At 47.4% G+C, this 26,661-nt stretch overlaps 1 protein-coding gene across 17 annotated transcripts in view; it reads left to right on the top strand.

The window, feature by feature from the left end:
• WWOX (WW domain containing oxidoreductase) overlaps nucleotides 1–26,661 on the top strand; it is a 969,209-nt gene that overhangs the window by 290,367 nt on the left and 652,181 nt on the right. For 16 of the 17 annotated variants that reach the window (XR_014805385.1, XR_014805386.1, XM_021097054.2 and 13 more), the window contains one exon: nucleotides 1,151–1,415. Coding sequence is in view for 15 of the 17 variants with exons in the window: in XM_021097054.2 (XP_020952713.2) it covers nucleotides 1,151–1,415 (265 nt within the window). In the remaining 2 variants the exon portion in view is untranslated. Of the gene's footprint in view, nucleotides 1–1,150; nucleotides 1,416–10,573; nucleotides 13,929–26,661 lie in introns of those variants that run through there. The other variant, XM_021097056.2, reaches the window with a different exon arrangement.

Here is a 26,661-nt window from a genome sequence, read left to right as displayed (position 1 = left end):
TGAGGAGTCCCTAACAAAGATGCGACCTTCATCTAGAAAATTCCTGCTCTTACCCTTTTTGGGGGGAAAGGTTGGGAGGAAGGCACTATTTGTGTTGTTATTTTTAAAAAGGAGAAGAAAGAAAGAGAGAGAAAGGAAAGAAACAAACAGCTGGTGTTGAACGACTCCGTCAGACCCAACTAGAAGCCATCAACGACTCCCTTGGATTGTGTGCGTCCACGCCGAGGGGACACTAAAGAACACCCGCCTCTGCCAGAACTCGTTTTGGCTTTGTTTGCATTTATCTTTTAAACATGGAAGACTATTGATGGCACCTCACCAAGGTCATAACCCCTTTGTAATCATTCATTTTTAATCTGGAAAAGAGTCTTGGAGGCAGTAAGACTCATCTATATTTACTGGGATGCTCGAATGAAACTATACAGGAGACAGACGCTGGCTCACGCAACCCGGGACAGCCCCGGCAGAGGTGGGGAATGTGCAGTCTTTCTGCTTCCAAGGGCAGCAGCCCTTCATTGAAAATGGTTTTCCGTTTAATTTAATTATCCTTGAACTTCCTGTTGAAGGTTTTGAAAAATATGTGGTAGAGGCAGGGAGGGGGGTTGGAGTGGGGTTTCCACTCCGTTTGTAAGTTGGGGCCTTTGTTAAAAGTGTGTCTTTGGACTCAGCTGGTTTATAGTGTTCAATCACCATTGTCTCTCTTTTTTTTTTTTTTTTTTTTTTTTTGTCTTTTGTCTTGTTGTTGTTGCTATTTCTTGGGCCGCTCCTGCGGCATATGGAGGTTCCCAGGCTAGGGGTCCAATCAGAGCTGTAGCCACCAGCCTACGCCAGAGCCACAGCAACGCGGGATCCGAGCCGCGTCTGCAACCTACACCACAGCTCACGGCAACGCCAGATCCTTAACCCACTGAGCAAGGGCAGGGACCGAACCCGCAACCTCATGGTTCCTAGTCGGATTCGTTAACCACTGCGCCACGACGGGAACTCCACCATTGTCTCTTTTTAAGGAGACTTTGTTTCGATGGATGTTCGCCCAGTAGAGTTTGCAGTCATCTCTGCGTGGTTTCCTCAGATTTCTACTAAAAACAAAAAAAACTTTATCAGAAGTCAGAGACTGGCGGCATCTTACCCCATTTTCTCTGTTTTTTAGGTTTACAGATATTAACGACTCTTCAGGAAAGCTCGACTTCAGCCGCCTCTCCCCGTCGCACAGCGACTACTGGGCCATGCTGGCTTACAACCGGTCCAAGCTCTGCAACATCCTCTTCTCCAACGAGCTGCATCGCCGCCTCTCGCCGCGCGGGGTCACGTCCAACGCGGTGCATCCCGGCAACATGATGTTCTCCTCCCTCCATCGCGGCTGGTGGGTGTACACGCTGCTCTTCACCTTGGCCAGACCCTTCACCAAGTCCATGGTAAGTGAACAGCCGCCTCCAGTGCACCTCGTGGGACAGGTCCTCGGGAACCCAGGTACCTGCGTTTCCTGTGCCTTTCGCCTCTTGTGTCTTGAGTGTGGTCTTGATCAGCTCGTCGTCAGGCCTGTAAAGGCAGCAGGAATGGGCTCTTGAACACAGAGCATCACCTTCGCGTTGCGTCTGTTTCTCCAGCAGGGTTGCGGAGGCTCAGGTACAAGGTGTGCTTTTTCGATATTGTGTGACGTCTGTGGCTGAAAGTCTCGATGGAAAGAAGTTGTTTGCCTTTGGTGTGATTTTCTGTTTCCCCCCAATAAGCACAGTGCTTTCAAAAGTGTGTTTTGTGTAAGTAGGTGAAAACCATGCATTTGTGACTATTGACTTATCAGCAGATGTGATTCTTTTGTTTCCATTGAGTGTCTGTGTCTGATGTTCTAAATTCTTCTTTGAATGGGTGTAAACCTCTTCTGGAGAGTCCTTTGTGGGCTCGAGGTGCGTTGCATTTTTTACTTTCCCAGAGGTGAGTCCTTGTGGATACATCACACGACCAGGATTAGATTTGGAAATGTTCCCTAAGGTAAGTGTCAAGTGTTTGCTGTTGGTCACACACGTCTTCCATGAGAGCATTTGAGTAGGAAGTAATTTGAATGAAGAAAGCACGTTTTACACAATATGGTCGGTATAGTATTTTCCAAAACACAAGGCTTTGGGAAAAAAAATTTTTTTTTTATTAGTGGACACCAACCTTGACATGTAACCTTGAAAATTACCCCTTCCTCAAGCACACTTGGCTTTTAGGGGTATCACAAACCCTGTTGTTAACACCCATGTTCTGGACAGACGACCCTGTGGAGTGTGTGGCACATGCTGCCACCTGCTCCCGCAGTTGCTCCTGTCCACCGTCCTTGGCCTTCGTGTTTACAGATGCAGCACAAATCTTCTGAGCTAGCGAAAGTCAGTCGGTGCATCTTTTATTCTGATTCGCCCAGCTGGTCGCTATGCACAGTGAAAACATGTGGTCTAGGAGTTGAGCGCCTAGAGTTGAGCAGAAATGGGAGGAGCCCTGGGTAACGGGAGAGCGTGTGTGTCCCAGGATTCAGAGGCTTCCCCACTGCCTAGCTCTTCGTGACTGTGTAAGAGTAGCTTCTCCAGGGGTGTCTTTGAGCACGATTTTGGTTCGTTCTCCGTTAGGTCCTTCGTAGAGGTGATGAGCAGGAGAGCGGATCTGAGCGGGTGCCGGTGCTGCTGCTGGAGCTCGGATGGGGTGTTCACGGTCAGCGAGGGGGAGAGGAGAGAGGAGCATCCTTCCTCATTTCCCCCTGGCCGGCGCCTTCCAGACCCCTGGGGCGGTCATTGAGTATGGTTTGCAATCTCTGGGTCTTGAATTTTCTCACTTGGGTGTGATCACCGCCGGGAGCGAGGAACTCCTTTCTGTAACATCAGAGAGTCCGGTTGTTCCTTCCTCTGGGATTTCCCGAAACAGAGGAATGTGATGGGAAAGACCTGGAGGGGTTTGTGAGCACAAGGACTTTGCTGGGGCTGGCGTGACCATCTCAGCATGTGGTCTGGACTCCGTTGGCCAGGGCTCGTGGACGGAAAATGATGGAGAGGGTCGATCACTGTCTGATGCTTCACGTGGCCGTAACACGTCAGCATTTAGCTAGGTCAGTCCTAAGGGTCTGATCCTTGGCCTTCACAGGAGGAATTTTGAATGTGGCGGCACGTTAAGGCAGGCAGGCAACCATGTTGTGATCACAGAATATTGCTCTTGGGGTGTAACTATGGTCGGGATTTAAGCCAAGTGGAAAACCAGAGTGTGGCTTGGAAGCCAAGGCAGGAGTGTCGCCTTGCAGCCGGGAAGCCCAGGGAGTCAAGAGAAGCTCAGTGACTGACACACCTGGAGCAGGTCCCAGAGATACCTGACACCCAGCGTGAATGGCTTGTTCCCCTCCCCAGCCAGTAGGCAGAGGCCTCGGCACCCCCTGCCCTGGTCCCCAGTGCTCCAGTCAGGGAAGTGCCCACTGGGAGTAGCGTGGGCAACAGATAGAATAAGAACTGGTCTCTGTGGCCCTGGGTGGAAGGGTCTGAGAAAATGAGCAGATAACCCTTGAGAAGGCTTGGAGAAAAATGGAGATGTCGCCAACCCCCTGATGCTCCGCCCCCAGTGATTTGTTTTAAGTTGTATTGGCTGTGGTGGAATGTTCCACCAAAGGTCAGGGGAGGTGAGCTGTTAGCCTGTATTACAAAAGGGATGTGATGGGGCTTCCTCGTGGAGGCAAGTGTGAGAAAGCTGTTTCTTGGGGCAGTGGACCAATCAGCTCTCCTGCTTATGATCCTGATGGTCAAGCCCCAGCTCTTACCCTTGAGAATCAGAACAGCTTGGGCAGGGCACTTGACCTTTCTCAGCTTGTTACCTTCTAACCAAAATGGGGATAGCGGTTGGCGTGAGGATTGACGGTATTGGATGTAACATCTGTGATAGCCTCATGCATTTAGGTATTGGGTGGTGTTGCTTAGACATCATCTCCATGTGACTAAGGTTCATAAAGATGTGGAGTGGGAATTACGGACTTGTCACACTCTCGGCCAGTCACTTCTCTTCCATGAAAATGGAGGACTCTGCATACAGGAGAGGACTCTGCGTGAGTCTAGATCTGGGATCTAGTATTTTACTGGTCGGACAGCCTGGACTTCCTGGAAGGGTCAGCCTTGTGTTTTCTCCTTCCTTACATGGCTCGGCCTTGTTTCCATCGTGATAAGATATTATTCTGTGGATGAAGCATGCACTGCTACCATTTTGACGCAACGTATTTTTGGCCCTAAGCCCTGTCGCTGCATCCCATCCCCACCCCGTCTAAAAGTTGGATCTTAATGCTCTTGAAGACTCTCGGCATGGATGCAGTGTCCCTGTTACCCGTTGTCCTTTCTGCATTTCACTTCAGAGTGTTTTCCTTTGGACCTGAGGGTTGCTGGAATGTACTTTCTGTTGTACAAGGTCAAGGAAACAAGAAACACAACCTGGCCTCGTGCTCAGAAGCCCTGCCTTCCTTCTCTGCTGCAGCTGGCTCCCTTAAGTGTTAAACAGCAGTATTCTAATATCAACGTCCCTTTTTTATTTGCTGTGACTTGCTGTGACAATGGTGATTTTAGTTACAGTAATTAGGTCACCCTTCATGGAGTCAGGCTATTTTAAGTGTCTCTTTAAGGAATATTGTTGCAGATCAGTAATTTTACAATTGGATGTTCTTGTGCAACTTTATTAAATGTAATCTGTCTTTTAAATGTTGCCCTTTTACAGTTATACATTTCTAATTGTTGCCGTAAATGCATTATCACTTTGAAATTAATTAATTTTTCCATTTTGGCCGCCCGCAGTATAATAATCACTAATGAGAAACTCATAGGGATTAATTCTCAGCACAGTGACCCCTACTGGTAGAGCCATGCCTCTGACACCTCTTCCTCCAGAGGTCCAGAGGTCAGCATAGGTGTATGTGGATTCTGGTGGAACAGTGTTTTCCCCTCGTCCTTCCCATTTATAACAAGATAAAAACAATAGAAAACAAATTGGAATAGTATTGTCTTAAAATACGGTTTTGAAAAAGATACACGGTTCTTTTTGTAACTTATTAAACTGAATTTCGCTGGAAGCTTTCTGGTTACAAAATCACATCCATCATATGTGGGTTATAGGTTTATTTTTTCTTTTTTTAAATTGTAATTTTTTTTTTTTTTTTGCTTTTTATAGCCGCACCCACGGCATATGGAGGTTCCCAAGCTAGGGGTTGAATCAGATCTGTAGCCGCCAGACTACACCACAGCCACAGCAAGGCCAAATCCAATCTACATCTGCAACCTACACCACAGCTCACAGCAACGCTGGATCTTTAACCCACTCAACGAGGCCAAGGATCGAACCCGCAACCTTGTGGTTCCTAGTCAGGTTCGTTTCTGCTGCGCCAAGACGGGAACTGCAGTCTAGCTTTCTTGTTATTTACATACTCTAAAATTACATTTTGCATCTATGTGCATTAACATATATTGTATGTTAGTGCGTCTAATGTATTCATACATACATATTACCCTCTGGGGCTTAATTCACAAAACCAGGCCTATTGTATTATCTGGTGATAAAAGAGATTTTCAGCGGGAGTTTTGGCTATTTGCAGTTGTTGTCACACACTGAAGTAAGATGCAGTTTGGCAGGTAAGCCCAGACACCATGATGCTTTATGTATCAGCGCATCTGTCTTCATTTATTGCTCACAGCCGCTCACAGTGTTAGGATCCCCTCCTTATTTTGCAATTAAAAAGCACAGGGCACCTACCCAAGCTGCTCAAGGAAATGGAGTATCAGCTGGCAGGCCCTCCACCAGCTACTCCGCCACGTTCAATTCCTTTGTCACATGTACCACACCACCCCTGCCACGTTTATCGAGTCGTGCGGTTGTGTTTCCTTTTTAAAATGTTTGAAAGCACGTTCATGAAATGAATCCTCGCGCCCCCCCCCCATTTTTCCCCCACACAAGCTCTCGGTCCTGCTAAAGGACCTGTCAGCTCAAGTTCCTAGGTCCAAGCCAGCTCTTTTCGATCTGTATGTAAATTGGAAGCTGATCACCATCTCGTGCCTCTTAGGGTGTTTTGTGCAACCAAATATTTGCATTGGCAGGTAACAGTAGAAAGAGTATCATGTGTTAGGGTAGCAAGAGCTTAGCAGATGTTTTAGGGAGAACTTTAGTTTCACATCATTTTACATTTAAAAAACGGCTTGAGTTTGTAGAACTTCTGAAGCGATTGGGTTACGTTTCCCGTGGCCGTGTAAAGCCGGTCACTGTGCTGAGTTTAAACAGATGTGCGGCTCCCCTGCTAATGGATGGGCCTGCAGTGCTGGTTCTGTTGCACAGTTATAAATTATAACTAGGAAAAGCAACGGTGTCATTCTTCTAACCTTCGGGAAAGCCAAGCCCGGTAATTCTGCCCTTGACGAACCCGCTGCAGGGTGATTTATAGATGTACAATTTCAAACATAATGAAGGAGATAATAGATGTTGATTTGTTCTTTAAATTAGTATTTTAGAAAAATACCCCCCCCACCCCAGTACCCTTTAAATACCTGCAGCTGACTCCACTCTAGTTACTGTCAAGGACAACCCCCCCCCATGCATCTTTATTGGAACCTTGGAGTAGAAAAGCAGGGCCCTCTTTCTGTGTTGGGGTGGGGAGGCAACACGATTTTCAGAGGGAAATGTCAGCATATTCTTCATTCATCTAAATACTTGGAGGCTCCTGAGGGAGGCTTGAATTCCCTGGCTGCCTTGCTCTTGCCAGGACGCATGCTCCTGAAAAACAGACTCCTCGGACCCTTTGTGGTTGGGCCACCCTTGGGCTTTACTGCAGCGTAAAACCGGGACGTTATACCTGCCTCACGGGCTTGTGTTGAGAATTGAACAAGATCTTGCATCAAGAATGTGCGAGGAGCTCAGGAAACAGTAGCCGCCGTGGCTGCCACTGACCTGTATTGAGAACAAAAGATCTTGAGCATCCGGCATTTAGAACGTGCTCAGCACACAGTGCGCGTGTCTCACCGTTGCCATCGCCATCATGAGCATCATTTGTCAGATAAGGAAGGGGTTCCTTTCCTTCCCTTTGCTTGCGATGCCCTTTCTCCTACCGAGGGCTCCATGTCCGTCACGGGGGCTCGACTGTCCCCGTGGACGTGAGGCGTAAGAGCACCAGCCCCGCCTGAGAAAGCGCCCGGGTGGCACCCAGACGGGCAGTCAGGATGGCCGGGCCTCACGGCGCCTGCCCTGAACCCTCCCAGTGGCCCGTTATAAGCCACCAGCAGTATCCCTTGGCTCTGAGCAGAGTCCCTCTTCCTTGTTGGAAACAAAGAGGCAAACATGCCTGGTTTTGTGGGGCGGGGGCTTGGCATGGCTGTCTTTTCTTTTCTTTTCTTTGCAGTGTTTTAAGTCTGGTTAGGCCTTTGTTCCCGAATGAGCGCCCGAGAGGGGAGAAAGTGACTATCTGGCCTTAATAAGTGTGACAAATTATTTAATGAACATTTAACCAAGATGTGAAATTCCCCCAGTTTTATCTTCCTCGTTTCCTTTTCTTCTGCATCCCCGCCGGCCCTTGAGGAGCGCAGAGCCTCTTTCTCACTCTCTGCCCCGCTCTTTTATTGCTTTTAAGTCAGCGCTGCCTTCTTTGATCCTCCCCTCCGGTTCCCTTTTCTCCAATTTCATACTTCTTTCCAGTGATTTTTGGCCGCAGCGCAGTTTCAATCTTGGAGGCCAGCGCGATTCAGCAGACGCCAGGAGCTTGCATGGCCCCGCGATGATGTTTCTGAAACGTTTCTTCTCTGAACCTTGATTTTCATGTCCCTCACCGGACATGGGACATGTTGATTTTTCCTCCTGAGGCGGAAGGTAATGTTTTTCCAGCGGCTGTAACCAGAACCCGAATCTGGGGTCCGAACGGTTCAGAAGCTGCAACCCACACCCTCGCTCCCCCTTACAACTCTGTAAAGGAATATGTTGAAAATCACTGGGCGATGTGTCCCCCTGTTCCGTGAGGACCTACTAAGTGCCAGCCTCCCTGCTTGCGGGGTGGCGTCTTTCTGTCTTGTCCCATGAGATGTCATTTCAGAGTTTGCTGGAATCACGCAGTTGTGTGTCTCGGAGCAAGGCACGTGCTCTTTCTGGGCCTCATTTTTCTTATCCGTAAAGTGAGTCACTTAAGCAAGATGAGTTGTCCCACAGGTTTCGTATTGTACAGTGGAGTTTGAAAGGAGCTTTTTTACAAAGGAGACGAATGCAGCTTCACCCCTTTTATTCTGCAACCTCCAGATGAGAAGCAAACCCACCACCGCCGCCGTAGACTGTCGCCAGCACTTTATCAAAGAATGGACATTTTAATGCCAAAAACCATAGGCGGGACATGATCATGAGACAAAAAGCAGCCCTTTCAGTTGAGTGCTTTCGACTTCAGGGAAAACCACTTCAGGGCTGCCTTGGCCGTTGTTCCCACTGTTGAAAATGCTGGGCTTCCTCTTGGGAGTAACTGGCCTAGAAGATTCCAAAGATACTGTTTCAGCTCCAGAATCCTTTTGTGCATCTTTTGAACCCCAGGGTTCCAAACTTTCAGTTACTCTGATTGCATCTCAGTTAACTGAGTAATGAGCCGGGGGGCGGTGCAGGAAGTGGGGGGGACCCACTGTGAAACGTAGATCCATCCACACTTGCCAGCTTGGGGTGGAGGGGAGCATGGCAGTCCTGGGCTGGATCAGGGCCTAAGCTAACCTAGTCCATAGGTCTCTTCTTCCCTGTAAGCACCTATTTCAGCCTGTGCCCTTGAATAAATATGACACCCCACCTCTCTCTCAGATTCTGTGCGTCTGGGACCCAGGCCCTCTGCTTTGGGGTCATCTTGAAAGTTGCAGTCAAAGTATCAGCCAGGCTGTCTCCACTTCAGGGCTCAGCCGAGGAAGGGCCTGCTTCCCAGCTCTGGGCTGGTCGGCCGAGTTCAGGTCCCGTGATCTCGTGGGCTGAGGATCTTGGTTCCTCTCTGCCTGTTGGCTGGAGGCCTCTCTCTTGGTCCCTTGCCGCCTCGGCTCCCCCGTTGTGACAGCTTGCTTTATGAAAGTATGAGAGCCAAAGAGAAGAGAGAGTCCACCGACCCGGAGGTGGCACAGCCCTGTGTGACCAGGCGCACCGAATGGCCCTCTCCTCACTTTTGCCAGTTCTCTTTGTTCCAGGCAAGGCAGTGGGCCTGAGCCACGTTCCCAGGGAGAGGATTTCACTGCAGGATCACTGCCGGGAAGCAAGGGGTGTCAGGGCTGTCTTAGAGTCTGCCTGTCACACTTGAAAAGCCAGTTTTATTTGGTCTTCTTGGGGCGGTGCCTTTTGGTGGCAGTTTACTCCCAGACCTTGCTGGTTCTTGGCCTCGAGCCGCAGTGTTTGTTACCAGTGCCGGTATCTTGGCTTGCTGTTCTCCTGTTTCATCCTTGCTGTGTTCTTGTCTTTCCTCTTTCTGAGCTGAGAGGTACCAGATGCACCCATTTCAAAAAAAACATGTATATATTTATGCATTTTTGTCTCATGATGGGAGATAAGATTTAGTCCTTTAATAAGAAAGGATATGAAAAGAATAAAGAAATCCGTGGATTATGTTTCTAAAGTCAAGTATTTATTTTCATGCTGCTTTAGTAGGGGTTGGAGAGGAATGTTAATCAGTGGCCTACACTTTCTTTCTGAAGAAACACCTATTCCCAAGATTTGGATTGAGTTTAAAAAATTGACCGGAGATTCTGGTCTTTTTTTTTTTTTTTTTTTTTTTTTTTAAGCCATAAAAGTAGATAAGGTTCACCAATCATGTCAAAGCCCTGTAGAATGTTATTCTTATTCCAGACTATGAATTGTCTCCATAATTTTGGTTGTTATAGTTTGGGTGGTCTGTTGTTTTGTTTTGTTTTGTTTTTAATAGGAATCTAAGAAGGAAGACTTCTATTTTGCTATTTGCAGAAAACAGATTTTTGAATGTGAAGTTTGATTTTCATATTCTAACACTATTCCTGTTAAAACGTGTAATAGACTAGCGTATTTAGTAATATTCCAATTTCCCCTATGAAATATCGAGGCTTTTTACCAAGCTGGGGATTTCTGCTTCTCTCCATGTAGCACCTTGTAGAGGCTCTCCCTCACTGGAAACATTTTATCCTTGGGTTTCATACGATGGGGTCTCTTTAATCATTTACATTTTTGAAAAAAAGAAAGTGAAATATTCTTTATGAAGCCAAAGTCATCTACGGGAGTGCATGGTGTTTGTTCAGCTGGATATCTTATTTATTTGAAGTACTAAGAGAAATCTCTCCTGACTGCTCAAAAAAGGGAAGAATAAACAGTAAGAGTGTCCAAGTCATCTGAGCCAGAGAGTCCCTCCTTTCACAGAAAAGTTATAAAAAGTATATCTGCGAGATCCAAAAAAAATAACTGTATATCAACTACTGAGACCTTCATAATGTTTTCTTAGTATTCTCACTCCTTAAAAGAAAGAAAGAAAAAAAAAAAAAAGCCCTGTAAAACCTAGGAAGGTTAGAATTTTTTTTAATGTATTTTTAATATTCTAGGCAGGTGACTGCAGTCAGTCTGTTTTTACTTCTTACAGCGTCCGCACCTTCCCTGGCTGGCGTGCTGGCATGCTTGAGTGCCATCCGTCTCTTTGCTGATGCTCTGTGTCGGTGAAAGACCAGGTCACACAGTTAGAATGCTGAGATCTCAGCATCAACCCCGGCACATTTCCCAGAGAGAAGACACCAAGATGTTGCAAAGAAAAAAAAGAGTTACAGCGTATTTCAAAAGGAGATTCTGGAGCACACCCAGTCATGAAAATGAGAGGGGTCTTCTCTCATTGTCTCCTTTGCAGCCATTGGCGATGGGCTGCCTGTTTCTTATGGGTGAAGAGGGGGGATCACAGAGGGTTCCTGTCTGCTGAGCCTGAAGGGATCTCTTTTCTGCCGCCGTGTGTTTTCCCCATCAGCCGTAAGCTTGTGTGCTACATTGCCCGAAGCCCCTTGTTCTCAGTGCCAGGTTCAAGGCTCTGCTGGGTTCATGTTCGAACCCAGAGTGGAGGCCTTTTTTAGTCAAAGCTGGAATCAAAAACAAGTTAGAAATTTGGCTTATCTTTGCCAAGCCCACCTGTCCATTGGCAGCCTCCGCGATGGTCTGTGGCGTGTGGATCTGACACGTATTCAGAGTAGGGGGAGGTTCGCTGAGAGTGGTCCCTGTGTAAGTGTGTGTTCTCTAGGCTCCCAGGACAGAGCAGCCAACATCGACGGGAACCATGGCTCCTGTTTATCAGCGCTCACCTGTGCCAAGAGCCCCCTCTCTGTTCCTCCCATGCATTGACCCATTCAGTGCCCACCGCCCCTCTAACTGAATGAGGCGAGTGGGCAGAGGAGAGCACGGGGGCCTGTCGTGCAAAAGAAGAATGCATTGCAGTGTCTCAGGCCAGGCATGGGCTTCCGAGTCCTGGCCCTTCTTCCTGATGCCCCCGTCATCACGGGCAAGTGACGCTACCTCTGTGGACCTGGGCTTGTCCTCATCTCTGCCACAAGGGGAAACTAGTTTCCACATCTTGAGGTTGTTGGAGGACGAGGGCACAGGCCAACCCTATGGCATGTGCTGGTTTTCTCTGTATCCTTCCAGTCAGTGGGACCTTTCCTGAAATCTCACTGCCATCTAAGGACATGTAGGGAGCTCTTGTCCAAGATCTTGTCTGTCATTTGGCCCCCAAACGTATCAAGCCACTGCTCATGAGAAATGCCCTTTAACTCTGAACTCCCAGCAAGACCCCTGAGGAGCTGCCACAGTATCTTCCTCTTGACAATGCAATTATAACAATGTATTGTTGCAGCTCCTCGTCCGATTTTGTGCTTTTTCAAATCATATTAATGCTCATGATGGCCTTTCAGCTTCCTTTGGTCTTTAGTGACTGTAATACATTTTGTTCCCTTGTTCTACGCTTGTTCTTAAGTCACCTTAAACCTGTTTTTGGAAGCAGCTTCGATATGAATTAATAACATGATTTAGTTTGAAGTAGAGGCATATTCCAGTGATTCTCTTAATAACACTGGCCCCAAAGCAACTTTCTCTCCGTATGTACTTTTGGACATAGGTCTGTATGGTCCATGTTTAACCAAAGAGATTGTACAACACCTTTGAAAAAAGTGTTGCAAAAGCATCTGCTCTTCAGAACTATAAACCTTTCACCTTTTTTTTTTCTCTGTGTGATTTACATAATAGTAGTTACAATTGCTGTGAGCAGCGTGCCTGTTGCCAGAATAGTAGACTTTTAATCAGACATGGATGAGTATGTGTGTATATTGATTCATAGCTCTTTAAGGGCCGGGTCAGTAGATATTTGTCCCTTTTTTTTGGTCTTTTCCCCTGTGCCCAGTATTGTTTTCCAGGAAGCTATTCGTATCTTAAAACCTACCTTTGTGAAGAGTTTCTGTATTTAGTACTCGGTGAACTGGGGCTGGTTGAGAAAGACAGCGGGACCGAGCGAGGGCAACGCACGAGGCCCCATGCTGACAGCAGGAACTCGGTACGTGGGTTTGTCTGTTGCTGTATCAGGCAGATCGGCATGTGTACTTAGAAACTCTGTTTGTGAAGTGGAGGAGGAGGAGAGAAAGCCAGCAGGTTCAGCCCACTATTTGGATCCTAAAGCCTTTAAAAAATTCTGTGTTGATGAATAAAACATTTTAATCAGAACCATATCAACACTGATCAATTTTTTTCATGGGAGTCCAATACAGGGTGAATTCCATTAAGTCAGTGAAATACCTGATCGAGTTGTAAACGGTACAAGATGGTTATGTTGTTGCTTTTTCATAAATTTGTGTGCCTGAACTCCTTTTCCCAGGACCCCCTTTTTTTTGGCGTCTCTTTGTGATGGCTGTTTCAACCAGAAATATGTGTTCTTCATTTGCTAAAAGACCAACCCTTGTTTCTTAGCTGACCTCTGAGAAATTCTTCTGCAGGTCCATTCCAGTATTGTCGGGTTTCTCAGTTAGCCAGACTTGGTCTCTGTACATGTTGATGATCAGATTCTTTCCCAAACTTCCAAAGCCTTGGTTGACTTTGGGGTCTCTTGCCTTTTCTGTGTCGCGGCAGAGCAAGTAATCAAAGCCAGATCAGGGCGTCCCTCCTGTTGTTCCTCCAGAACAGTGTCTTTCAGAGTCGTTCATTTGCCAACTTGTTGAGGTCGCAGCCCACTGTGTGTACACTTAGGCGTGTGCACGTGTATGTGTCTCTGTGTGTGACGTGTGTGTGTGTGCGTGTCCGAAACAGAAGTTCAACGAAACAGACCTCTCATCATGGGCCGTGTCCTCTGCTCGTTTCCTCTTGGATGAATTTCCCTGTTTAAAGTGCTGATAGTGGCCCAGGTTTACCCCCTCGTGGGGTCACCGCTCACTCTGTCAGAATCTCCCCTCTGAAAATTTCTGCTCGCAAACCGTTGGCTCTGGGCCCATCCAAGGAGCGTTCATCCCGTGCTGACGTTGGGGCAGAACATTCGAAAGTGAGCACATCCTTTTCCTTGGCCTCTGGGTGCTTACGTTCAAAGGGCTGGAGATGGGAAGGAGCTTAGAGTGAGGCAAGGTGGGACCGCCCCAGCATAGTGCTTTTCTGCCCTGGGGGTGGACCTGAGAGTCGTCGGGCGAAGCTGTCTCGGGGAGATGATGGGCAGGAGGTGAGCTTGTAAGCAGGAGGGGAGGATGACCTTGCAGCCGTGAGGGCCGGGGCCAGGACCAGGGACAGGTGGAAGAGGGTGCTTCAGAACCTCAGGAATCAAGCCAAACAAGGTTTTAGTGCCGTGTTTCAAAAAAATCAAATACGTGCCAAAACGTCATGATGTACAAAGTTCCAGGTTTTAAATCCAGGTAGGATCCTTGTTACAGCAAAGGCTCGAGCAATGAACATGGATTTCAGGTGAGACGGGAGCTGAAGGAAAAAAAAAATACATTGCAGGCCTGGCTATGGATCGGGGCATCTCATGATTTCATATTCAAATTGATGATGAGACGTGCCTGCTGTGGCACAGTGGGTTAAGGATCCGACTGCAGTGGCTCAGGTTTGATTCCCAGTCGGATGCAGTGCTTTCAAGGTTCTGGCCTTGGCGTGGTTCTGGCTCAAATTCATTCCTGGCCCAGGAACTTCCATGTGCTCTGAATGCGGCCGTGAAAGAAAATCGTGATAGTTACGGTAAGATGACGACAACGATGGTGACAGCAGGACGTACCACTTGTTGAGCAGTTGCTGTGTGCCACCACCTGGGCTTGCACCTTATCCGTTGCTCACATGTGAGTCTTTGGGTGGTATTCCCTGTTACTACCAAGAAAGCTTGGAGGAAGCGAGCAAGCTGTTGAAGGTGGCGGCGTGGAGATTCAGGCCCTTCCCCGCTGGAGTGAAGCACCGAGCGCCAAGGCCCTACCGCCTGCGGTCGCTCTTGGCTTTCACTGTCCCTGGCCTGCAGAGAGGCCATTCTCATGACAGCCAGGAAGTGAGTTGAAAGAGGCAGAGTTTTCTTAGCCTAAAGACCAAGAGAGAGGCTGAAAGAATGGACCCTTTAGAAATCCTGTGAGCTGGTACAGAGACAGCACTGAGGACCAAGAGGCGGGAGAAATAATGCTCTTAATGTTGCAAAAGTAGAAGTGGAAAGAACTTCCCGTGTGGTAACCGAAGATGGGAGGTAAACGGAAAGACGATATATGGATACACGCATTGTGGCTGAATTTGGTGAGATGCCCACATATGCGTGCGTGCAGACGCACGAGCGCAGGAAAATATCTAATAGTTATGTTTTATTTAGGGCATAACAAATTATTATCCTGTCTTTTTAAAAGCAGTTGGCTTAAATTCTTGCTTAAGGATATCTGATGGAGTTAATAGGGGACTATATTTTAACGTAACATATTTTTCGTTCAGCTAGGTGTAATGTTTATTTCTAGAAGTAATTACTAGAATTGCAAACCACCGGTGCTTCAGAAACATCTTAACATGTCTTTTTTGGTGTTGCCACTTAATGAGTGATGTAAGACAGCGTCTAAGGAGAGAATATTTAGAGTATCTACGCATGTCACTTGTATAATCTATCTAAAAATGATCTTGCCTATTCACTATTTAAATAGCTGTGGCCTTTTAGTGAGTACCAACACTAACAAACCGTGTACACGTGATTTAAAGTATGTAATGAGATTTGCAGTGCCATCTGATGATGAAACTACAGAATTAGTGAGCACAGCATTGACCCATCATCCTTATAAAGAGCTGTTTGCATTGTGACCAACCCCCTTATGGGCTGGCAGCATGTCTGCAAGTGATATCTTCACCGATGCCCCCGGAAGGATGGTCTACCTGATGCTGGAGTGCCCCTCGCAGTGTGCCTGCCTCTGATGTTAATCTGTGCGCCCAGGAGAGTTGGCAGTGTTCAGACCCGCTGGTGATGTGCTGACTGTGCATGTCCGCCCCCCTCTTGTTCATTGTGTTACTGTGGTCCTCATTAAAGGCCTTTCCAGGGCCTTTCTCACATCTCTGATGGTGGTTCTTCCAAAGCAAGCTTGTCCCAGGGCAGCAAAAGCTCTCCTGCCAACATGCCCCTTCACCACTTTGAATGCAATGGCAAAACGCTTTCGCATTCAGTCCAGATTAGCCGCTCGTTCTCTAGGTGCTTTCAAGGGAATGACTCATCACAGTTCTTGGGGCACAGAGCTTCAGCATGCAAGGGTTGCTTTGTGACTTAAGCGTCTGTCCTGAGCAAGTGAAGGTGAATTCCACCAAAATCAGTGGAAAGAAAGACAAAAAGCTCTTTTTACCTGACTTTAAAAAGAAAAAATCACAGATCTTTATTTCCCAAATGCTAAGCTTTCTTTTGGGAGATCTTAATATTTTGGGGATCACAGAGGGGAGCGTGTAAACAGAACGTGAACTTAGCCCTTTCACTGGACTCAGCAACTTTCCTGACTCCCTTTTTCTCCATAAGGAAACCGAGGAATCCCCCACAGATGAAGGGGCACAGCTTGATCTGGTCCAGCTTGGTCTAGAGACTCTGTTTCAGTATTTATTCCACCTTCCCTGATTCCCTGCCATTGATTCAGCACCTTTTGGCTTAAACATTTACTTATCTTTGTATCCCATGTCTAGAGTATATGTGGTCTTACGTTAAATTAGCGTTCAGCATTTGCTAGACAGAATATAAGTTTATAAAATTTAATCAACAAGCAGAATATATATCAACCAGTTTTAGCATTAGTCGTATGGTATTAAAAATGTATGGGACTTCCCTGGTGGCTCAGCGGTTAAGGATCCAGTCTTGTCACTGCTATGGCTCGGGTTGCCACTGGGTGCAGGTTTGATTCCCTGGCCCAGGAACCTCCACATGCCATGGGCGTGGCCAAAAAACCCAGTACGTATATATGCACAAAAATACTTATGTACACTCATATCACTACCGGTGGATGCCAGTAGGTGGCGCTCTGTTTCACCCGTGGGTGGCTTAGCCTGGAATTGGCTTGTAGAATGTGGCAGGAAAGTGATGGAATGACTAGTGCGTCTTTCTTGGGCCTCGAGCAGATGAAAAAAACCTTCATTCCCAACAGTTTCCATTCTCCATGTCACCTCCGTATTTAATTTACTTCACTTACATGACTACTTGAAGTTTTCCCAGGTGAGTTGCTCCTATTCATTATAACCTGGAGGAGTGGGATTAGTAAACGAGTGGCTTATACTTTCCAAAGGGAGGCCAGTGGATGGTGACATGGGAAGAACTGATCTGCCAGCAGCTTGCGTGATGGGGTGAACTGAGGGCACCTGAGCCATCTCAGGGGCCCAGGTTGTCATAACCTAGAGGTTACCCAGGCCATGACCTTGCATTTAGAGAGTCAGAAACTGAACCCCGAATGTTAGGCGACTGTTTCAAGTTCTTACCAAAAGAGGGTGTTTCCGCAGCACAATGAAAAGGTTTCGCTCAAGTGGCCCGTCCAGTGTTTGGAATGAATGCGTATTTCTTGTGTGATTGGATATTTCAGTGGCTGGAGAGCTGGCATTATGCTGTAAGTTCAGTTAGTCGGTTTTCTGCGTCTCCTGAGTAAGGGCTATGTTAGTCGAGCATTTTTGCCTTCATCCCAATAAACGCCTTTCCTCCTCCTCTTCTTCTTCTTCTGGGTCTCCAGCCACGGAGGTCAGGACTGCTATTCTCTGTGTTACTTGGTTTTGCTTTCCTTCCAATTCATTGATCTGTATGGTCTCTACGCGTGAGTGAGTGTGGCGCGTGCTTTAGTTGTGAGCTCTCAGACGTCAGTGCCTTTTTAGGGAGCAAGATTTACCTTCTGCACTTGCATGCGCTATTGTTACAGGCTGCTGGTGTTGGGATGTTCTTCTAGTTTAAATGTGGGTAAGTATTTTAAAAGGATGTCAGTGGCTTGCCTACATTCTCATTCAGCCTGAAGGCCTTCTTGTTGTTACAAAGGAAACATTGCAAGATCCAATTTAAAAAACTCAAGACGTTGGGCTTTTCTTGTGGTGCAGTGGGTTAAGGATCTGGTGTTGTCACTGCCGAGGCCCAGGTTCCATCCCTGGCCCAGGAACTTCCACATGCTGTGGGTGTGGCCAAAAAGACCCTGCCAAAACAAAGCCCCCCAAATTCCAAGAAATGGCGTATAATAGAATAAATGGCTTTCTCCCAAACCCCTTGTACCACCACAGAGCTCCTCTAATCTGATGCTGGAATGTCTCAGAACCACCTTTGATTAGCTTGCTTTTATTTTGCTTTTTTTGTTAATTAATTGCTCCCAGATTAGCTGCATAGGAACTTGGGTGTTGCTTTGATGCCTACCGAGATCTCTCTTCAGTTCTGGAAGCTATTTTATTTTGAAAGTCTTTACCTGTCAGTCTCAGCAGCTTCTGTCTGTTCAGGACAAACACACACCTCTCCGGGACCTCTCACAGCGTTGGTGCTTCAGCTCCATGCGGGGTATGTAATGGGCGAGGGGAGTCACAACTTGGGGTCCCCGTAGGCAGGTTTCCCGTCTTTCCAGACATCTGCCTGCCTGTACATGTATTTTTATTGACATACACAGTTAGGGAAATTAAATAAAGCAGCATTTTAAAAACTATTTCAAGACCTAGAGAAATACCTAATTGTTTCTCTTTGTGTACATCCAGAGTGATGTTCCTGCAGCAAAAGACTTGGTTTCACATTGGCTTCCTCCCCTCCCTTGAAATTAATCAAGTGCGGATGCTGCGTTAACTTTCTCAGCTGGGAACCACCAGCCCACAGGACTCCAGGCTCATGTGATGTGCCGAGAGTTAAACACAGGGACCCCCGAGTATGGAGGTGACAAGAATATTCATAAAGTCAGGCTACGCGCGTCCCTGGAAGGGAATACGGCAGCAGGCGGTGTTTCTCTGGTGCCCATAAAACCAGATCCACATGGCAGCTTGATCTGTGGGTGATGGGGATTTTGCTGATGATTTTAAAAATCAGGGCTAGTTTACTCTTATTGTTTTTTGGGTATTTTAGAATATACTTTTGCATGTGGTTTTAAACTGTTGTGTCTCTAGCAGGAATTAGATTGAGTGCCATCATTTCTCTGGAGGTCACTTAGCCCCCACTTAACCAGCCCTCTCTGCTGTCACTTTGCGCATTCATGGTGACTTTTGGCATGAGTTCATTCTTACTTTTCCCGTGGGGCCTGGCGTGGGGTGGGGTCTCCTTGCAGCAAGGTAACGTGGGAATGCATATGGCACAGGTGAGGTGTCCATCAGTAACCTGAGGAAGTGGAAAGCCACCCACAGATTCTCAAGGTAGCCTGTGAAATCTTCTGTTTGTCTTTAAGAAGCTGAATCAGGACAGAAGCCAAGAGTCACCGACATCATTGTCCTGCTTTTCAGTAGGTTCCGAGTTAGCAGCTTGTGTACCTGCATCTAAATGAGCGTTGTTAGCGTATAATAAGTCCCATTCATTCTCATGCTTGAACTGATGGCGGGTGACCCTACCAGATAGATTAAGTGCTCCTTGGCAGGCTCTGCTTCCCAGAGAGTCCACGTGGCTTTCCGTTGAAATCGTCCTGAAAGGGGCACCCGCCTTTAGAGCAGCCCTGTATCGGGAGCGTCGTCACGTGAGTGTCCTTTGGTGTGTTTTCAGAGTTGCAGGGTGACTCTGGGAGGGCAGAGAAGAAGCACTTGTTGGGTGTGAGGCCGTGGACCGAGTGCTTTTTGCGTGTCCTCACACGTCCTCTGCGTCCACAGGTAAAGTAGGGTTTGAATTCTCAGACCCCATTACAGGCGCGGGCAGCGGCAGCCGTGCGTGAGCGGCCTCGCGCCTCTTGCTAGAAAGCGGCAGAGCTGAGCTGCTGACCCTGCCCAGGGCAGCTCACTGCTCCTGGAAGCGCGCCAGGGCTCCTGCGGTTCCACCCCTGGCCCCAGGGCTGAGCTTGGTTTCCTGGCTTTTCTCCTCTGGTTCTAGGGTGGTAGGACTGCCCGGGAGCTGGCCCGCCCCTCGGTCATTCGGGAACCTCGGTGGTCAGGAATCGGATCGGGACGTGTTGTGAGGCTTGGTCCCATCCTGCCCTTGGACGTGTTGTGACCTGAGGCCTGGAAACCTCGCAGACTGGAGGCTGTGGGGGGGCTGCCCTTTCTGCCGGCAGTGGGGCGGTTTGCGCTCTGTCGTTGGCGCGGTGGCTTTCAGTGCCCTCCTTCCAGCCCGTCGCTGTCCTTTCCTCCTGAGATACCAGTGCTTCAGGTGCCCAGATTTCTGCACACCCGCTGGCCGCTAGAGCCAACTCACGCAGGTAGACACGCAGAGGTTGCCTGTTTCTTGTATAGAACACCAGCCCGAATAACTCCGGTTTTGCAGTTGGTCAGAGAAAAAGCTGGTGTGGCGTTTGCAGATTTGTCCAGTGACCGGCGACAACTTCGCTTCTCAAGAACCAAAGAATAGGGACTTTCCACTGTGGCCCAGTGGGTTAAGAACCTGACCTAGTGTCTGTGAAGATGCAGGTTTGATCCCTGGCCTTGCTTAGTGGGTTAAGGATCTGGCCTTTCCATGAGCTGTGGTGTAGGTTGCAGACGCGGCTCGGATCTGGGGTTGCTGTAGCTGTGGTGTAGACCTTGACTGCAGCTCTGATTCGACCCCTAGCCTGGGAACTTCCATATGCAGTGGGTGCAGCCCTTAAAAAACAAAAAGAAAAAAAACTAAGCAAAAACAAAATAAAAACAAAACAAAAACCCCCAAATCAAAAAAACTAAAGGTAGGCTTGACTGCTTTTAAAATACAACGTGTAATATATTCTGAACCAATCCAAGGACCAGAAGACGAGGTGGTGGGATTCTTGAGCAGTTCTGATGACGTTAAGTATTAGGTGGCTGCTTTATTTGGACTGGATTTTGAATGTGCTCCATTGTATTAGGAAGTATCACCGGCATCTCCTTGCAAGTTTGGGAATATTTTCCCTGAGGATGATGCTGCAGGACACTGGGATATGAATGTTGCTCACCTCATTTGCCACAGTCTTGCCACGAGTACAAGGAGGCCAGCAACCCATGTTTCAGCCCTTACCCGTGGGCGTGCAGCCCAGTGTGGGTGATAACCTGCTTACGGCTCTGTTGTCTTCTGTGTGAGTTTGGTCCTATAAGAAACGTGTAGAATTTCATGTCTGATAGATGATACATAATTAAAATAAAACATGGATGCATGTGGCACTCTCCATGAAAGCTGACCGTAGCTTTCCCAAAGGAGTCTTTTAAATCGGAAAGCCCACCTGCCAAATCCTACGTTCCCTGGGCTTTCTGTCTTTGACACAGGCTCCACCAGCATTCTGCGTCACCAAGCACTATTCTCGCATTGTCATTTATCCCAATGAGGTCCTAATTAGTAAGGCTGGGAAGAGGGCAGAAAAGTGGGAGGATGTTTGGACAGGGTCGAGAGTTCTGGGCATGAGAAACCCGTCTTAGCAGGCCAGCTGTGTGTGCAGTTGATCGTGTTTTATGAAAGACGAACTAAAGAGAAGCCAAACAGGGCTGTTTGCAAGGATCCCCGTGTGAGTACACGTCTCAGCCGGTGATGGGCCAGGAGCAGCTGTTATTTCAGCACAAAGCTGTTTTCAAAATCAGAGCCACTCGCACTCCAAAAACCCTTACCGGTTATGCCCGAGTCCCTTCGATGTGCTCTGTGTAAAAACATAGCGCCAGGAGATGGGACGTGCCCTATGAATTATCCCTTATTTATTATCATCCAGCCCTCCCTTTTTCCATCATGCTTGAGAACTACGGGCTAGAGCAGTTCTTAATACTCTATTTATTTTAGGGGAGGAAAATGTTTTTCTTGAACCACCGCATTCATGCAGTACCAACTGCTGGCCGTTTCCCCAGCATTTAAGGAAATATTGTTGCAAGGCTTTTATGTTCTGCACTTCAATCAGCCAGAGCCAGCAGTGTCCCAACAGAAGGACCCTCAGCAGACCGTTTTTAGCATTTTGCTACAATTAAACTCCTCTGGTTTTAGCCCTCAGGCAATTTAGTACCTTTTTACATATGCACATTATGAACTTTTGACCAGGGTCTAACAGTCGTATATTAGAGCGCTGTTCTTGAAAGCAGGCTTAACAAGTTCCTCTGAGTATTGCACTTGGAAGCCAGTTGTGGAAAAGGTAATTGAAGCAACTTGCAGCGCGGCCATTCAGAAGCTCAGCGATGATCCGAGCCATCTCTCTCTGTCTCTCTCTCTCTTTCTCGCTGGCTCGCTCGCTCTCCTTTTTATTTTTCCGCCCCCTCCTTGTTTCCTCTGGAAGCTGGTAGCAAGAGCTTTCAAAGTCCGTGATTGATCTTTTATTCAGTAGCTAACGAGGGCTGTGATTCTATTAGTGCGCTACAAGGCAAGGGAACAGTGATTTAATGAAGTGTCTGGTGAGCCGGCCATAGATTTATCCTGTTGTCGCTAATTTGCAGGGCCGTGGCGAGCAGAAAGGAAACTGTGCTCGCACCGCTATTAAGGAGGCATTTCCTTGGTAAATTGTTGTAAGGTCAGGTACAGTTATCTCAGCCCCGGCAGTGCCTTCCCCCTCAGTGTCTGCAGATGACAGCCTCCGTGCTGAGCGCGCGCTGGAGCGGAACCGGGAGATCAGAGGTCCGTCTCCGAGTCGCCCTGAGCGGCGGCAGGAGCCGATGAACTGCCAAGCAGGAGTAATAGAGTCATAATTGGTGATTAGAACTGGAAAGGTGCAATAACATCTTAATACAAACTGGCGTATGTTATAGTTACTGTCAGTTGTTGTAAACTCTCCCCGCCGCCGCCTGGACCAGTTCCCTTCCCCTTGATTAGCTCTGAGGATGGAGGCAGCGGCTGCCAGGACGGCCATGCCAAGAGCATCCAAACCATGACGGTGGCCCTAGGCCTCGCCCCGTCCTGGCTCTTTCTCTTGGGCACCAGCACTTGGCCCCCTTGGAAGCCGCCACGGTAACCTTTCCCCACGGGTCTGGGAGAACTGGCATGTCACAGCTGGCCTCCAGTGTCCCTTCTCCCCAGGAGCAGGGACATTTATGCACCCTAGCTTGGAGGCTCTTTGGACTTGTATTTGCCTTTGCAAAGGGGAGGTATTTGCCTCGTGTCAGATCCCTTTCCCACGGCAGTCCTGTGTTCACCGGAACAGATTTGGTCTTGCTGTGCCAGGAGGAGCACAGGAAAGAAGATAAATACGCAACATGAAAGGAATTTGCATTTGAGGTTGACATTTTGCAGAACGCAGGGGGCTATTTCAGGTGCAGTGCACCTGCTCGAGTGCCCTTGCAGGTATGTGTAGGTGGTGGCCATCCGTGGGAAAGGCTAATTGAAGGAATTCTTTTACGAGTCTTCATGAAATGCCAAGATAGCTGAAAGGACATCCCCTTAAAAATCAAGGTGTCCATTTGCAAATTTCTGTGTGGCTGGAAATTTTTGACACTCCATTGTTATTCTTTAAATTCATAGAAGAAGAAGCTCTCCAGCATTGTCCAGATGTGATGAGTAGTAAGTGTTTGTGATAAGTATAGCTGGCTGGTCACTTGTTTGGTGTCAGGTGGGGTCAGACAGGGCCCAATGAGAGGAGATGATGAGACAGTGTGTATGGATGCACTTCACATCTGGCACATAGCAGGTTCTCCACTCTTGTTTGCCTCCGTGGTTGTGGCATCTATTGGGCAAAGTCCTCCTGTCAGGTTTTCAGCCCCGTCTATAAAACTTGGGCAGTTCTCAAGCTTACCTCACCCCAGTGCTGATACGTGTTAGGGTTGTTGTTTGTGGTCAAGTGAAGAGTATAAATGGTGTTTTATTATAATAGGGCTCTGTTTGCAAATGATCATCTGGATGATGAAAAACAGCAAGTCAAACCTCCCAGTTTCTCAGTACAGACCTTTGGGCCTCAGGACAGTCGTGTTCAATTTTGTAACGGTGGCGGGGCTGCCATTTGATTCGGTTTTTGGCCTGGTGATCACAGCCTAGGACACACAGGCAGCGGCATGTTGTAGAGGATGCGAAGTTCGTGGGAGCACGTCCACACCAATGGAGGCCTGGCTAGGGCTCTGGCTGATCTGTCCTGGAGAGATGTGGCCTGGGGAGGGCTCGCGTGCAAGGCTCATTGCTCAGCATGGCGGCTGCACTGGTAAGTGCAACATTAAACACAATTGAGAGGAAGGGAGGGAAGGAAGGAAGAGAGAAGGGTGGCGGGGAAGAGTAAGGGAGAGCGGGCGAGAGGAGTGGTCCAGAGAGAGGAGGCGCCTCCAGCTAGAGGGGGAGGAGGAAAGAGTTCACCGAGAGCAGAGCCCACGGTCCCTGCTGGAATCTGTTGCGTGCTTACTGTGTGCCCACATCTCGTGTAACTTAATGACAATCTCCATTTCCTAGGTGATAAAGCTGTAGGTTAGAAGCCATATCCGAGGCAGAGGCAGCATTTGAACCCTGATCTATCTGCACTTCCTGCCTGTCTGTGGATGCAGACGGGCAGTCCTCTCTCAGGCTGCTCCTGCCCTGTTCTTCCTGGGGCGGCCTCGTTTCTCTAACGGTCTGACAATGGCAGGACCCCCCCACCCCTTACATTTCTGTGCAGGCCTCCATTCAGCTTTTGTGTTGGACACACAGACAACAGATCCTCCATTTGAGGTCATGCTGGTGGACTATAAATAAGGAAAATCAGGAGAAGGAGAAACAGAATAATACAAATGCCCCTTTCTAAAGTGGATGAGTGACCTGGGTTGGAAATCATGCTGATTTTGACCTATAAACTGCTCAGCCTACTGTGTGCTTTCCCTAAGTGGCCCTGAGGGAAGATTCGTGAACGAACTCTCTGTTCTGTCCCATGAGCCCACGCTCAGAGGTTGGGACAGTATCCCTCCGTGATGGACCTTTTTTCACTAACAGCTACATGGACTCATAACTGCCTAACCTAACAGGCTTTCCAGGAATGGGTAATATTTTCCACTTATACAACCTGTATTGGTAATAAACTCCCTGTATGTTTATGTTAAAAAATTTTATTGAAGTTGATTTACAATATTTACAGATGTGTAGCGAAGTATATAAGCATTTATATACTTATGTATATGTGTGTGTATTTTCAGATTATTTTCCTTAAGTTATTCCAAGATATTGAATATGGGTCACTGTGTCATACAGTGCGTCCTTGTTGCTTACATGTTTTTTGTTTAGAAGTTTGTATCTTTTATTTTTTTTTATTTTTATTTTTTTTTTTGGTCTTTTGTCTTTTTTTTTTGTTGTTGTTGTTGCTATTTCTTGGGCCGCTCCCGCGGCATATGGAGGTTCCCAGGCTAGGGGTCCAATCGGAGCTGTAGCTGCCAGCCTACGCCAGAGCCACAGCAACGCGGGATCCGAGCCGCGTCTGCAACCTACACCACAGCTCACGGCAACGCCGGATCGTTAACCCACTGAGCAAGGGCAGGGACCGAACCCGCAACCTCATGGTTCCTAGTCGGATTCGTTAACCACTGCGCCACGACGGGAACTCCTAGAAGTTTGTATCTTTTAATCACATACTCTTCGTTTATCCTTCTCCCCATAAGCTCCCCATTTAAATATTCCTTGCTAAATATTACCCATTGTTAGCAGACACAGGTAGTGTCATGACTTCGTTTTTTAAAGTATTGGATGTTTCATGGATTTATTTTTCCTTTTTGAACAACTGCAGTGACAATGTCAGGTCCTCAACCTGCCATGCCACAGGGGAACTCCAGAGTTAACCATTTTAAAGTATGCACCTCAGTGACATTTTATTCACAGTATTGTACAGTTCTAAAGCGGCATCACTTCATTCGGGAACCCCACATGCATGAGCAGTCATTCGCTACCCCCCAGCTGCAGCTGCTGTCACCACAAACCTGCACTCTGTCTCTATAGTTTCGCCTCTTCTGGATATTTCACATAAATGGACCCCTGTGCCAGGCGACCATTTGTGTCTGATGTGACAGCGTCTTTTATTTGAAACATACATGGTGCCCATCTGAATGCATCTCGGTTCTGGCAGTGTCATCGCAGCAGCTCAGGTCGCTGCTGTGGCGCGGGTTCGGTTCCTGACCTGGGAATTTCCACATGCCATGTGCACAGCCAAAAGAAATAAAGAATTAAAATGGTGAGCTTGAGGACATGTGAATTTCACCTGAAAGAGCAAAGACACCTTGGCACGTGGTGCCTGTTAAGCCGTTCTTTCTTCTTCCACGCATGCTGAGCCATCTCAGGCTTAGTGCACGGGAGGACTTGATTGGGCCGTGCGATGCCCAGGTAAACAGATCTCAGGAACCCACCCCCGCCCCGGGCCGGAGACACGCACTTCCCTGGTCATTTCTCCACCACGCTATTGATCAGTTGTGTGTTCGCCTGTGTTATTAATAATGTATACCTTGAAAAATCTATATGCATTATCGTCTTTGATCTTGTCATGAATTTCAAAGCCAAGGATTCCATTTTCTGTTTTCTTTTTCTTTTTTTAAAACAAAATTCGAAGAGGGAGAATGCAAATAGTTTGAAAACTTCTTTCTCCCCTTTCTAGTGGAGAATTTCTTGCTGATCTGCATTGCCACTAGTGTGGGGTGTGTGTGTGCTTGTGTGTGATACACACACACATCCAGGTATGTACACACACACACACACACGCACGCACGCATATTTTAAGGAGAGAAATAGAAAACAGACATTTGGTTCAAACTTACCCTGTTCTAGACGTGGGGAATATTTTAATACGAGACAACATATCTTGTAGATTAAAACAGAAATTAAAGATTTTAGACTAAGGCACCATCAAAGCCTCTCTTTTCATTGTTCTTTTATTGTTTATTGACTTCAGAAAGACTTTTGAGTTTAAACTGACTTTAATGTCTCTTGAATACTCTTTTGTAAAATGACTTTGAAAACTCGGGGATAATGTCTTCATTAAGTGGAGAAAAATCTTGGGGAAAAATATCACTGTAAGTTGGTTTTCATTAGAGTAGAAAGAGATAAAGCTTTGCTTAATTAATGTCTGTTTTCCCTCTGTTCAGAATTGTAAGGGAAAAAGGGGGCTGGAATTAGTACTGATAAAAGCTCGAAATAGGCGTAGCATAGAAACTTTTTTCCTCCTTTTCTTCGAATTTAGAAGACCATACCTCATACAGCTCTGGAAACAGTATTGGAATATTTTGGGCCCCCGGACTTTCTGTCTATAAAATGACTCAAAT

This window comes from Sus scrofa, chromosome 6 (genome assembly GCF_054392235.1).
Source record: "Sus scrofa isolate SSC_HxYL_T2T_F1_AM1 chromosome 6, Sscrofa_HxYL_maternal_Yorkshire_Landrace_v2.0, whole genome shotgun sequence".
Classification (NCBI taxonomy): Eukaryota; Metazoa; Chordata; class Mammalia; order Artiodactyla; family Suidae; genus Sus; species Sus scrofa.
The sequence above is the reverse complement of the archived record's forward strand: the minus strand, read 5'-3'. Positions and strand labels throughout refer to the sequence as shown.